General features: G+C 36.9%; 1 protein-coding gene across 1 annotated transcript in view; it reads left to right on the top strand.

The window, feature by feature from the left end:
* Positions 1 to 14,243: 14,243 nt before the first annotated feature.
* The window catches only part of LOC135196656 (transmembrane protease serine 9-like), a 76,707-nt gene continuing 75,307 nt past the window's right edge, over positions 14,244 to 15,643 (top strand). Inside the window, 2 exon segments of the mRNA XM_064223492.1 lie at positions 14,244 to 14,393; positions 15,284 to 15,479. Coding sequence (XP_064079562.1) covers positions 14,345 to 14,393; positions 15,284 to 15,479 — 245 coding nt within the window. The 5' untranslated portion in view covers positions 14,244 to 14,344.

Raw genomic sequence — 15,643 nt, 5'->3', positions numbered from 1 at the left:
AGAATTTAAAGTAATATTCATTCAGTCGACTGTAATTAAACCGTAATTTACCTTTGAAGACTACATAATGGTACAAGGTTTGCGATGTACTGATGTACAGAGTTCAAAGGTAAATAACAGATTAGTTACAGGCAACCAGCAAAATATTACCTTAGATTATTGTAAAGTAATTAAAATAACATAGGAAAACGCCAACTGCCACAGTCTACTTCGACAGAACAATCTTCGAAGTTTTGGTTAGGGGCCAATAAATGTAAACATACCGCCATTTTTTAATTCTGGTAGGGGGTGTGGGATACGTAGCCAGCAGGGAGTGTAACATATATAGGTTATGATACTAACCTTACCAACCTAACCTAACCTAACCTAGAAGAACGTCTTACCTGACTGGGGGGCCTCCGCCCGGCCCCCATACCACTCCTTAAAGGAAGGCAAGCTTAGAAGTGTAACATAGGTAAGGAGTCGGTGATTGAAACAAAAGCTCTCCTCAGTCTCCTGTAACATTGCGCATGCGCAGTAGGATTCGGCGTCGTAATAACAGTAGTAATAGCTAGGTGGATTTTGGCTAAGTAACGGCTCCATTACCAGTTTATTTATCGCTTTATTTCAGCTTGTATTTCGCGTTTCAAATGTTATAAATAAGAGTAAATAACACAATAACACGGCAAAACCTTCCCAAAGGCGTTTTACTCCACCCAAAACCCCGCATTGCCATCGGTCCCCCTTACCGTAGGATAGAGTTCAGGTTAATTACAGCCGGCTGAAAAAAAATTACTTTAAATTCTTGTTCAGGAGGTAAAATTCTATAGTAAAACGTCAACTGCCACAGTCTAGTTCGCCGCGGTATAAGGTCTTAGATCTACCAAAGCAATACCTAAGCCACTTTCATTAGGAACTTAGGTAGTAGGTACACAATAACTCCAAAATAAGGGATGGCTAGACTACCCTCACAAGTCAAGCCCTAGGTACCATAGGCGGGAAATTATAGAACCAATATTTGGTGAAACCGACACTTAAAGACTCAAAAGAGTATAGGTAAAGCAGTCTAAATTCCCTTATTCTGTTGGAGACCGACAAAGTCTGATTGTTTAGCCTTCCACATGAGTATCTAATGGTACCTTGCAGGACCTAGACATCAGAATATTGCCCTACATTATTGGGAATAGAGCATGTTTGTACATATACAAATCACTGCCACTACACAACTTAAACCCCCTCACAATTAGTACGTGTTTACATATTTCGATATCTGATAACATACCTTCACGGTAGTTGACGTGGGCCATCACGGCGGAATCCAGGATTCCAGGAATTCATAAACACAATACATTACGAAAGACTACGTTCACTGGATATTTTCTTTGTAGTATAGCAAAATATTATTTTAATTTGTCAGTTTTGCTATGTAATACCCATGGATTTTAATTTTCAAGATAAATATAATTTTTACCGTTATGTATACAAATCGTATTGTGTCATGCTAAAAAAAATAAGTTGTAAGGAATGACCCCTCATCTTTCCAGTGTTGCCAATTCCCAAAATAATTTCCCTAGATTTGGGGAAATACTGTCTTTCAATGGGGAAATTAATCCTTCGATGTCGCCGTACTTTCACGTTTGCTGAAATCAGAATTGTGAATTTCAGACAATCTTGTGATATCATGGCGTTTTCTCATTTAAATGAGAATTTTATACCTTATGCAAAAGAAAACAAAGCTTTTCACACCGCCTGCACCCAATAAAAATATTTAGACAAAAAGAAGCTGCCGTTATAACATTTTCCATCTCTTGCATCTCCCACATACCAGTACTTTAAAAGAAAGAATTTTCAATGTACAAATGTCAATTAGTTACCTAGTGATACTGAGATATAAAAGACTTGTTTAAGAATGTGATGGTGAATCAGAATAAAAGGGATTTATCTGAATAGGAGGCATTATTATCAATGTGTAACGATTGCAATCATGCTCATGTATTTTGTTCTGTCCTAGTTATGCCTGCAATATCTGCAAATTGTTTTTGTATATGACCATGAGATGAAATAACATTATTATTATTATCATCATCATCATCATTATTATCATTATTATTATTATTATTATTATTATTATTATTATTATTATTATTATTATTATTATTATTATTATTATTATTATTATTATTATTATTACTTGTAACTTGCTGACCGCTTATCCAGGTCCCGCACCACTTCCTTAGCGCTCGCATTATCAAATTAACAGTTTATTCATCAGATGTATTTGATTACGCTGCAAATTCCACAGTCACTGCTTGATCTTCCATACCATAGCATCGATAAACAAAAAGATTTTAAGTTTCTTTTTGAAAAACTTTAAATCCTCAGTCTGTCCCAGCTCAAGAGGAAGCTTGTTGTGCAATCTAGGAGCTGCATATTTAAAGGTTCTGGAGCCACAGACTGTACTACCGGTTGACTTATTGGTTGTATATACTGTAGTAGGTCCCTCGAATACCGAGGAGAGCCGGTCTTAAAAACTTAATGGGTCAAAACACACAATTTGAATAGGCCTTCGCCGGGATCCAGTGCAAATCAATTAAGACAGGGGTAACACCTTTTATTAGTCTAGCAGCTCTGTTCCTAATTTTCTGCAATTTCTTGATCTGTACATTGGGTAACTTATAGACTGTTTATAACACAGTTAATGAAAAGTTTCTTAACAGAACTCCCATTAAGATATTTCCTCACAAAAGCTATATTCTTGAGTGATATCCAGCACCTTTCACAACATTATTAATTTGTAAACTGAGTGGCAAGCGACAATCTAAGTAGGCTACACCCCGAAGTCAGGGACCCTATCAGCTGTCTGGGTCCAATTTTAATTTATACACACTTGGTTAACACCCAGACTCCTCAAGTTACTTTCCTTACCGACGATCGTAAGCATTGTTTTATTTTAGTTTAATTTCAACTGTTCAAAGTCTCCATTGTTTAATATTCGATAGAACTTCGTTTAATTTGCTATTTATATCCTCAATATTTATAACAATGAAATAGAATTGCGTGTCACCGGCATTTAGCTTATATTCTACTCTAAGATCATTTAGTATATTAGACAAACTAACTGCATAGATACAGAATAGGACAGGCCCAAGCACACTTCCCTGAGGAACTCATCTCGTTAAAGGTTCATACGATGACACGGCATTTCCATTTTGCACGCAGACGACCTGTCCTTCAAATAGTCCTTATATCTAAGAGTAAATCATGTACAACTGTGTCAAAGGGCACTTATATACCACACTTCTCTGTATCAGTCATTTCCAATAGGTCATTTACCACTGCGCATATAGTTTCCTCAGCGGACTATAATTGTCTGAATGCAGACTGGTAATCAGGATAAAACCTGCAGTATTTAGGTAACCCATTAATTGTTCGAGGATCGCATATTCCATAATTTTTTAAATAAAAGATAAATTTGATACAGGCCTATATGAACTCACATCCTGATATTCAAGTGTACTACCCTTTAAAACTGGCTTAATAATCGCAATTTTCTCAGATATCTGGAATTTACATTCAGATGTCCAGCAATTTACAAATCACATACTCAAAAGTCAGAAAGTTCTCAGCTGCAATTATCTCCGATATAGGCACCGGAACGGATGAACAATTTGTTTTCTTGGCTTTCTTAATAATTCTAGTGACAGTATATTTTCAATTTTATTCTTGAAAACCCCTATAAACTTGTCAGCTAAAACTCGATCACTATAACCATCAGGTAGTTTTTTCGTTTTTTTTCTTTTGAAATTCCCGTTAAACGGTCCAGGAGATTATATAACTTATTTTTTGTATCTTTTCCAGCCTCACGAATTTTCTTATTATAGTACTCGGTTTTCCTCCTTTTTCACAAGGTTATATTGTTATTATCATTGTTATAGTCCGGATACTTCTTTATCTCCGTGAAAACCACAGGTGCACTGTTCGAAAACTACAGTCAAGAATACAGGACATTACTTATCGTTCTTCTTAATCATTCTTTTACATAATATACTCTCTCTCTCTCTCTCTCTCTCCTCTCTCTCTCTCTATCTCTCTCTCTCTCTCTCTCATCTCTCTCTCTCTCTCTCTCTCAGTATAAAAAAAAATGGTTCTGTTCTTTCTTTTAAGGATAGGTGCTGACTTTGCATTTACAAGTGGAAAGACACTGCTAAAGGTACCAAGAAACTACAGGAACTGCAAAAAAAAATCAATTAAAGAATGATAATAAATAAATAAAATATATGTAACCCTAGCTTTCACCTGATGATTCGAATAGGAATGAACATTTGTAGGTTTTCTAAATAGTGGAAATCTAAATTTTCTACAAATCCTATAAATGTCAACATCTAGAAATGGTAAAACCTCATCTTACTCATCTTCAAAAGTAATATGGAGGAAGTTAAACAGAGAAGATGCTCAAGAAATATCTGCTGAGTTGAATAATATCTTTTTGGAAAGAGGGCCAGTTAATGAACTATTACTGGTTAATAGTACAGCATTAAGGTCACAGGGTTGTCTTGTTGGAAAATTGTTAGGTTTTTTCGGGCTGCTTAACGACAGGGAGGAAATGGAATAGTTGAAAGGCACCATAGAATCATCAAGGCTATTCAAGGTTCACAGCATGCGGTGTACAGATATGAGTGGAGATACCCTTCAGTAGTCCCCAAAAGAGCAGATACTAGCCAAGACACACCCCTTTCAATTAAGATGGGAGAGGAGGTTTGGGTGAAGCCCCCGGACGCCCGTTGTACTACTCAATGGCGTAAAGGGCAACATTTCCGTTGATGGAATGCCAAGGATGTGCGACCAGTTCAAGCTTCCCCATCAGATGGCTCAAGCGAAGAATCAGTGGAACCACAAGTGAGTGGTCAAAGAGAAACTGCATGGAGCATTTGATTTGAACATGATGCATGAAGTCTGTACTAGCTAGAATTACGCCAGTACAACGAACAAAATTGACCAGTAGTCATAAACAAAATGGTTTACCATAAAACATAGTATTTTCTTTTATTCGTTTTTATAGTATTTTCTTTTATTCGTTTTTATAGATTTTCAAAGAAAACAAATGTTTTGACTTTATGGTAAGTTATAATATAAAAAACAAAACAACATTATAAATTAAGAAGCTATTTTATTTGATAGGCACCACACTTTATAGATTTTAAGAATTCAGTATTACCAACTCCATAAAAGAAAAATTTTAATGAGATTACGACTTAAAAGGTAACAAACAATACCGGCTCCCATTCGCCACCGCCCCCCTCCCCCGCCAAAGCAAACCAGCCCGAAAAGAGCCTTTATTAGGCTCAGAGGTCTGGATAAACTAATCCTTTTGTAATTCACGGCGTTTTTTTTTTCTTTTTTTAATTAATTTGGTATTTGGTTGCTGTTCGTCCACAAGTAAACATATTCTAGTCACTTCAGCAAGTAGATAGGCTCCGTTTGAGTAGGTAGGTATGCCTGCTCATGGACGTCATCTGGTTTCTAAAAGGCGTTTTATTCAATTTCTACAGCTTCTGTGATATAGTTACCGATAAAACTTGGAGGAAAGTTTTGGGGGAACAATTGATGGACTGTGTTGTCTCCCCTAATAAAAAAGGTGGGGGAGAACATCCCCCCACTGCAAGGGACGCCCATGCCTATGGCTACACGTTAGTTCCATAGAGTTGTGATCTCTCTGCCTAACGCGTGACCTCGATATTGAAAGGTCTCGGCCAGCTCATGGTACTATACTTTATTACTTTTAATATTTTTATTACTATCACTTTTACCTGTTTACTATTATTATTACATTATTATTATTATAGTTATAATTATTACTTTTACTACTGGTATACTATTATATTATTATTATATTACTGCACCCAATTTCACAGAGAAAAATTACCTAAGCACTCCAACCATTGTGGTCAAGGCCTAAGCATCTGCTGTGGGATCTAAGCCGTGTCTAGCATAAATGGTTCCTGTAAATTACAGGACTTTCTTAGCATACAGTCACTAAGCACTAACTAAACAGTAATGTACAATCACAATACACTTTCACTCATTAAACACTCACAGTTACTATACACTCACACTCACTATACACACTTACTGTACGCTCACTAAACACTTACACTTAAACATACACTCACTCAATAACTAAACACTCACTGGATAGTGAACATTCACTATATACTCACTATACCTCAAATACAGTAAACATTCACTAAATACTCAGTTAATCCTAAACATTCATTAAACACTAAACAATCACTAAGCACTGACTATACACTAAACATCCAATTAGTACTCTCTATACACTAAACACTGTTCACTAAGCATTCGCTATACTAAACACTCACTAAACCCTAAACACTAAATGCTAAATGCTCATTAAACACCTAAACACTCGCTAAACAGCGAATGAACATCCACTCATCCCTCACTAAACACAAAATAAACACTTACACACTAAACATTCACTAAACACTAACAATCATAAGACATTTACTAAACACTCACTGAACATGCACTGAATACCACTAAACATTCACTAAACACAAGCATTCACTAAACCCTAAGCACTCACTGAATGCTTACCTACTAAACATTCGCTAAACACTAACATTCACAAAACATTTTCACTAAACTCTAAACACTAACTAAACATACTAAACATTCATTCACTAAACACTGACATGCACTAAACCTTCACTAAACCCTAAACACTCACTAAATGCTTGGCACACTCAACATTCACTAACTCTAAACATTTTATAAATATTCACTGGATATTTACTCTAACATTACTAAACATTCATTAAAACTAACTAAACATTCAATAACACTCACAAAACACTAAAAATTCAGTGAACATTCGCTAAACCCTAAACTAAACATTTACTCACAAATATTCACTCACTACTATGAGATTCAGTGCCTCTGTAACACGGTTTTTGCGCAATAACTTTTTATCTATGCATTTCATAAATATAACGCTTATTCAGAATACATATTATATCTACATATAAATTTTGACTGTATTCTGCATTACGTAGGTTGAATAAATTTGGTACTTATAATGTAAAAATGACTTTTTTTGAAGACGGGCCAACTTACTCAGAGAAAAGGTTTCGAACGCACTCGTTACGTAACTAATGACAGCATTTCTTCCCTCTTTCTCGATGGATGATTGGCTATACGTAACGAAGGCTAAACCTCTGGCAACAATGACATGCAAATTCAAATACAAGCAAAGCAGTACACCTTTATGAACTCTGGAACCTCTCCTCTGATAATTGTCATAATGAACAAACCAACAAATATGTTAATAAATACAAAAACACTTTGATTATTAGTCTAACTCCCAAAATAGGTTTCCTAAGAAATTACAGTCTACTTTATAGGTCATAATCAGATTGACAAGATGTAGGGAATAGTTGGTAATTTTAAAAAACATAGGAGACAAGCTTGATTTGATAACTGCTATATCCAATGTCAAACAATTTTTATTTATTGGCTATCTACCTATTTACTGAAAAAAAAAATAGCCGGTACCGTAGATTGGCTTTAAACCTACTGCTATACTGTTGCGGCACTACTGCTACAGTAGTATTACTACGCTAGCACTGATACCCCACCCACATCTATGTATCGTTCCGCCATTCATAAAGTCTTTGGGTTTCAGAGCCGATGGAGTTTCTGTCTGGTGGATGGGCGGGGCAACATTTCGTCAAAAGGTGTTTAGCTTGCTTACGTAATGAATGTTTTTCGACTCTTGGCTCGTAATCATTGGCCATGGCGTCGGCTAGATAATTTTTACTCTATAAAAATTAAAACTATCGGGTTTAGGTTATTGATAATGCTGACAAAATTTGTGTGTGGTTGTAAAATATACATATGTCAACTTTCAGCTACATCCGATGCTTTGACAAGGAGCAAAGTCCAAAAAACCGTGTTATAGAGACCCTGTATCTCATAGTAGACAGTAAAAATTTGCTAAACACTTACTCATTATACATTAACGTAAAAAAGATTCACAATTGTGCTAATCCCTGTTCAATTTGTGGGTTAGCAGACCTTTAAAAATGGCCACAAGGCTTTGCAACGCCGCCCTGGTGGAAGATCACCGAACTATGCAGTATTGTTATAGAGATCCAGGTATATCCATTTTAACTTTTGTTCTTCCCAAGCTGTCATGATGTTAGGGAGAGTATGCAGAATGAGGGGTCAGGGCTTCTGCAGTCCTATTAGCTAGTATACCTATACTCGTTTTTTTTCCCATCTGTCCACCCGCCTACAGTGTTTGCTTATGGTAACACTGCGTCCCGGGCTTTAGATAGTTACATTCAACAATAATACCAATATCCTATTTCGAATATCAATGGTGTAATTCGCATACAGTAAATTATTAAAACACTTTTCAGTTGCAATTGTACCCAGATATCCTTTTATTTACCTAAAACTTACACATGGGACGCAGTGTTACCATACGCAAACAACACAGGCGGGTGGACAGATGGAAAAAAACAGTATAGGAAGCATTTCCATAGTAGTAATTTGGGAGGGAATATAGGTTATCCAGGTAAGCTTAACATTTCCTAACCTAACCTTGTATACCGTGCCCTAGGAACTCCCATCCCCTTAATCTGTATTCTACCTTGTGATTTGATCGATTTGGTAAATTAAATGCCAATTTGGATTCATGGGCCCTTGCCCGCAGTTCAGTCGGAACAAGCCAACAAGCATGGTGTAGGGCAGGCCTTTGGACTATGATCTTTTTCTGGACAAATTTTTAAAATGAATGTTCAGTTTACATTAGTTTTGGCCAGAAATTATTGTAAATCCGAACAGAATTGACCAGAAGTACTGCTCTTTTTAATAAGCCATAAACAAAATGGTTTACCATAAAACGTAGAATTTTCTTTGATTTGTTTTTAAGGATTTTCAAAGAAAACAAATATTTTGATTTTATGGTAAGCTATAGTAAAAAATGTATTATGTATATAAAAAAAATAAACGAACTGGATATTGGTACGGCAGCCGTATACCTGATTGCGATAGATATTGGTACGGCTGTGAATTGTGCATGCGCGAACCCTTGCTTACGCCTCAGGCATATCAATGACAGCAAGAAAATGACCTGAAAAACAGATGTTTTCAGGTTTCAACAAGCTGAAAAAAAGGCAATAGACGTCTACGAAGAGTCTAATAAGAATCAGACTTCCAGAAATTGTATATCCGTAGGTCACGAACGATCGAGTCGGTCCTGAAAAGAGCTCTGAAGAGGAGATTCAAAGAAGTTTTGAAGCTTAGCTAGTAAGGTAGTGCGTCCAATATGGGAAACATGATATAGACCTAATTTGGATGATTACTTACGATTGATTAGGCCGTTTACCAGCGGATCGACTTTGGTAGTTTTCCTTATCACCATGAATACAACAAAGCATGATTTCTGTGTACTTCAAGTCTTCTTTGAAGATATCTTTTCTTCGGAGCTCTTTTCAGGGCCAATTCGATCGTTCGCGACCTACAGATATACAATTTCCGGAAGTTTGACTCTTCATAGACGCCTATTGCTTTTTTCAGCTCGTTGAAACCTGAAAATATCTGTTTTTTGGTGAAAACTAATGTATTATTACACGGTTCAGAGGAGTATATAGTCAAAATCTAAGTATGTTGAAGTATTATTGTGATTTTTTATATTTTCATTTACTGTCAAAATATTTTGGTGCTTTGGTGATGACAGTATGGTGCTTCACGTTGGCAAAATAATTCAGTTCGACTATTATTGCTACTGTCGCTGATCTTCTAGTGCCGTACCTATAGCTCTTAGCAACAGTGCACGGCAACTGCTGCATGATTAGCAGACTGCCGTACCTACAGCAAGTCAATAGCACAATACGGCACCTTGACAGAATCTGACGTACCCCCACTACACTTATGTTATTTGTACGGCAGGAAGTCTGAAATTGATGCATGCGCAATTCACTGCCGTATCAATATCTATCGCAATCAGGGATACGGCTGCCATACCAATATCCTGTGCCAAAAATAAAACCATACTAAAATATAAATTAAGAAGCTATTTCATTTGAAAGGCACCACACTTTATAGATTTTAAGAACTCGGTATTACCAACTCCATAAAAGAAAAAAAAAATCAGATTACGACTTATAAGGTAACAAATAATACCACCCCCGCCCCCCTCCCCCACCCCCAATGCAAACCAGCCCGAAAAAGCCTTTATTAGACTCAAGAGGTCTGGATAAACTAATCCTTTATAATAATAATAACCGCCCACCACAACCGCCATAGCAAACAGTATGGCAAAATTATGACCAGTAAGCACTGAAGTCGGAAAGAGGCTGTGTTCCATATCCATGGTTTTTTTTTTTTTTCTTCTTTTTTTTTTAGTTAATTTGGTATTTGGTTGCTGTACGCTCACTAAACACTTACACTTAAACATACACTCACTCAATAACTAAACACTCACTGGATAGTGAACAATCACTAAGCACTCACTATATACTCACTATACCTCAAATACAGTAAAAATTCACTAAATACTCACTTAATCCTAAACATTCTTTAAACGCTAAACAATCACTAAGCACTGGCTATACACTAAACATCCAATTAGTACTCTCTATACACTAAACACTGTTCACTAAGCATTCGCTATACTAAACACTCACTAAACCCTAAACACTAAATGCTAAATGCTCATTAAACACCTAAACACTCATTAAACAGTGAATGAACATCCACTCATCACTCACTAAACACAAAATAAACACACACTAAACATTCACTAAACACTAACAATCATAAGACATTTACTAAACACTCACTAAACATGCACTGAATACTTACCAAACATTCATTAAACACAAGCATTCACTAAATCCTAAACACTCACTGAATGCTTACCTAATAAACATTCGTTAAACACTGAAATTCACAAAACATTTTCACTAAACTCTAAACACTAACTAAACGCACACTAATCATTCATTCACGAAACCCTGAACACTCACTAAACGCTTGGCACACTCAACATTCACTAAACTCTAAACATTTTCTAATCATTCACTGAATATTTACTCTAACATGCACTAAACACTCACTAAACACTAAACATTCACGAAACATTCATTAAAACCCAAAATACTAACTAAACATTCACAGAATACTTGCATAATAAAGATTCAATAACATTCACAAAACACTAAACATTCAGTAAACATTCTATAAACCCTAAACTCATAAACATTCAATAAACACTTACTCATTAGACCCTAAAAATTTGCTAAACACTTACTCATTAAACATTAACATTTAAAAAATTCACACTTGTGCTAATCCTTGTTCAATTTGTGGGTTAGCAGACCTTTAAAAATGGCCGCAAGGCTTTGCAATGCCGCCCTGGTGGAAGACCACCGAACTACGTAGTATTGGTATAGAGATCGCAACTCCAGGTATATACCCTCCATGGTTAGTTCATGGCGGTGAAATTTGTTATCATGGTTTGGACCAGCTCTGGCATGCTAAGTCATGTTCAGGTCTGAAGACTATGCTATGAATTATACTAGGCTATCTTGATTTTTGAATTCTCCATTTTAACTTTTGTTTTTCCCAGGCTGTCATGATGTTAGGAAGAGTATGCAGAATGAGAGGTCAGGGCTTCTGCAGTCATAGCTATTACTAGGCCAGTAAGCATTTTCATATAGTGGTCATTTGGGAGGGAATATAGGTTATCCAGGCTTAACACCTAACCTTGGATGCCGTGCCCTAGGAACTCCCATCCCCTTAATCTGTAATTTACCTGTAATTTATTTCACACTAAATAGGGTAGATTCAAGGTATTTGATTGATTTGGTAAATTACATGCAAATTTGGATGCATGGGTCCTTGCCCGCAGTTATGGGTAGCTATAGTGGGAACACGCCAACAAGCATGGTGTAGGGCAGGCCTCTGGACCATGGCCATCAAACTGAATATTCAGTTTACATTAGTTCTGGCTAGAAATTATTGTAAATCCGAACAGAATTCGGTGTGGCTGTGTAACCGACAGCCGGTTTCCAACTTTCTAAAGTGAACTTCTTGTTATTGCTCTGACAGTTTTGTATGTGCATATGCTTGTATTTTGTCGGATTCGACAACAGAGAAAAATTAATCAGTTTGGTAACACCTTATAGGTCCACCGCCTCGCTCCCCCCACCCCCGGCCACCGCAAACCAAACCAAAAAGAGCCTTTAGGTATTAGGCTCAGTCTAAGTTTTGTATTGTAAATATATATGAAATTGTTCTTGGTGAATGTATTGCGCATATTACGTATGGTAAGAGTTGGTGTCATTGGGTCTTGTTTGTGCCTCTCGCCAGAGAAGCCATTAGGAGAGGTCAAAAGATCGGGAGGGGAAAAGAAGGGTAGTAGTTCGCCCCTCTGAACGCTCCTTTGCGTGCCCCTCTAGGGGTGTGTATGCGTATGTGCGTAGTACACTGTATGGGAGTGATATCGCCCAAAATTGTATTGACACACACCACCAATTAATTCACTACATTTAATAACTATGTTAAAATTGCACACTATTATATTTGGAATTTATTTTTGACAACGAAGTTGATAATTATTGTAGAGTTTTTTTTATGTTCATGAAAACCTTGTACGTCAGTGCTACATTCGTGGTAATTGTATAACTAGTCTCTTTTCCCCAACAAAACCCGAATGCAGGACGGAACGAACAGCCTCTTGGCTCAACTTTTGAGGTGACCTGTTATCTAGTGTTGTGTAGTGATGTGTGTGTGATTCAGAAAGGGCGATTGCCCTGATTCTTTGAATTTTGTCGTAATTTGTTTCATTTGAGTGCCATTGATTTACAATTCCCCTTGAGTGATTAATTTCATTTGTCACTTATGTTATTCCTCTTTGATATGTTTAACTTTTAGTTATTAAACTAAAAGTTTAATAAATGTAAAGTTTTAACTTTACATTTATCAAATGCGTTTCAATATCTCTCGATTTTATTTCATTTTTCCTATGTTTCAGTTTTGTGGATGGTGAATATAAATTGATCAGATAGACCTTTATTGTTTTCATACTTTAAGGTTATGCAAATAACTTAGAAACGACCTCTAAGGTCTGAAAATCAACCTGTGAGTACTCGCAACATTTAGAGAGAGAGAGAGAGAGAGGCGTACCTCTCGTTGTATCTCGTATAGCGATTTATGATCTGAGTTCATGTCTACAAGGACTGCTCAGTAAGTGAAAGTACGTACTTAATTGTGGTACTATTCATTAGTGATATTGGTGTGTTATCCTCGTTAATAATGAATTGGGTTGAGAGATATCTCCCCGTAATTTAGAAACCGCAAAGGGAGTTTTGTGGAGTTGTTACGTAAGGCTTTTAGCGGTTTTTGACCAAGTAACAACGTTAAGCACATAATACAGTCCACTATAGGTCCATCTTTTTCGCCACAATTGTTTTACATAACAATATTTAAATCTTGCATTGTCGTATTATCATCCACTTACCTTTTGATATTCGTTTTATTGTTATAGTCGAATGAAACTATGAGTATACAACATTCAAATAACACAAGCTCTATATCTGTAATATTTATATATATATATACTATATATATATATATATATATATATATATATATATATATATATATATCATAGATTTATTAGTTAACTTATATAACCAGTGCAAATATACAAATGACTATACTCTGTTTTTTCCAACTGTCCATCCGCCTGTGGTGTTTGCGCATGGTAACACTGCGTCCCCGGGATTTAAATAATATCCTATTTCGAATATTAACGGTGTAATTCGCATACAGCAAATCATTAAAACACTTTTCATTTGCAAATGTACACTAAGATATCTTTTTATTTACCAAAAACTAACACAGAGCGTAACTATTTAAAGCCCAGGACGCAGTGTTACCATGCGAAAACACCACAGGTGGATGGACAGATGGAAAAAAGCAGCATAGTTGGTATTCAGTGCAGATGTTAAAAAAGAAAAGAAACTCATATATCTTAAGAAAATGTAGACCTTGGGCCCAAGTCCATCTTAGAAAGCACGTGCACAAGTAATGTCTCCCCTTCAACCCACCTCCATTTTTTTTATTAAAAAAAAAAAAAAAAAAGAGAAACCAGGATTTCCCTCGACAACGCAAGCTGCATGAGAAACACCACACATGTCTGAGGCCACACTAAAAGGTGGGTGCAGTCTGCAACTTGCGCACTTCCACAGTCGCAAGAGCGCACGATCACTATAAAAAGAGGCCAGAGAGATTCGAATGGCACCTTTTCTTCGGCGTCCCATCATCCACAATGCATCTACGACTGGCTCTTCTGGCTCTGTCCGTGGCTCTTTCAATGGGTATGCAATTGATTGAATATTATTTACAATTCTTTTGAATGGGATTCGACGACTTCCACTGTTTTTGCACTGGATTAATTTCTTTAACTAGATCGTTCTAGAATTATTGTACAATTTCTCTCTATTTTTCGTTATGTCAACATATTTTACTACTATAATATTGACAAGCAGTTTCCCTTTTCGAGTATTGATTTGATTTTCATTTCCGCAAATCGTGTAAATTTGATTTTCATTTCCGCAAATCGTTTTATCCCCAGTAATGTGGTTCCTTGGACATTTTATTATTGCTTCAATTTACTGCCATCTTTTACAGTCTTTCATAGAATCGTTTCCTTCCTCCCTTCAGTTCTCCTTCTCTTCGGGTCTGGGCTAGATAAGGGTTTGGGTCTGCCCCTCACACCAGCCTCTACATTGAAAATTGTATTGTGTTGTGGGTGGGTTTACTGTCAGTATCTGTTGCCGCATCAGCATCAATCATTTCGACAACTTCCAACGAATTAGACGGTAGATCTAACTCCGCGTCGGGTATTTCTTTGGAAATTACATTTTCCTATAGTATTTGGGTTGCTTATTAAGACTTTACCGTTAGTTTTGGGAGGTGGACTGTAATTAACCCCCAGGGGCCAATACTAAACACGGCGAGGTACATTTGACGCCCCAATCCATCCTAGTAGCTTATGCATTTGCAGGATAGCAGTCCGTGCGGAGTTCTTGCCTAGCTTTGCCAATTAGACGTTCACTACTCTTCTTATTACGACTACGGTTCCATCACCCTCCCCCCAACCCCCACCATCTTTCTTTCCAACACCACATCCCTCTCTCATCACAAAGACGCGTCAATTTTGCCACAAATGAAAAGCCACTCACCATCGCATTTTGTCTCTCTCAAGGGCTTCCCCAGGTGCCAAAACTCTACAGGAGGAAGCCCATTCCCATTGGAATCGTTGGAGGAGACGAGGCCGCGCCAGGAGAGTTCCCCCATCAGATTTCAATGCAGGTTAAAAGCATCTTCGGAACGTATCACTCCTGCGGTGGCTCCGTCTACAACGAGAACTACATCGTCACCGCCGCTCACTGCACTGAAGGGTACGTGGTCATAGAGAGAGAGAAATTCAGTACACTTAAATAACTTTCTCTGCCATGAATCTCTGTTGAATGTTATCAAAATTTATGCTGCAGTATTCTATAGACCCTGACTGCAGTCACCAAAGTCGGTGCATCCTGGACACAAATAACTCTCACAAATAGAG

This window comes from Macrobrachium nipponense, chromosome 18, assembly GCF_015104395.2.
Source record: "Macrobrachium nipponense isolate FS-2020 chromosome 18, ASM1510439v2, whole genome shotgun sequence".
NCBI classification, from domain to species: Eukaryota; Metazoa; Arthropoda; class Malacostraca; order Decapoda; family Palaemonidae; genus Macrobrachium; species Macrobrachium nipponense.
Note: the sequence above shows the minus strand (reverse complement) of the source record. Positions and strands in the feature narration are given on the sequence as shown.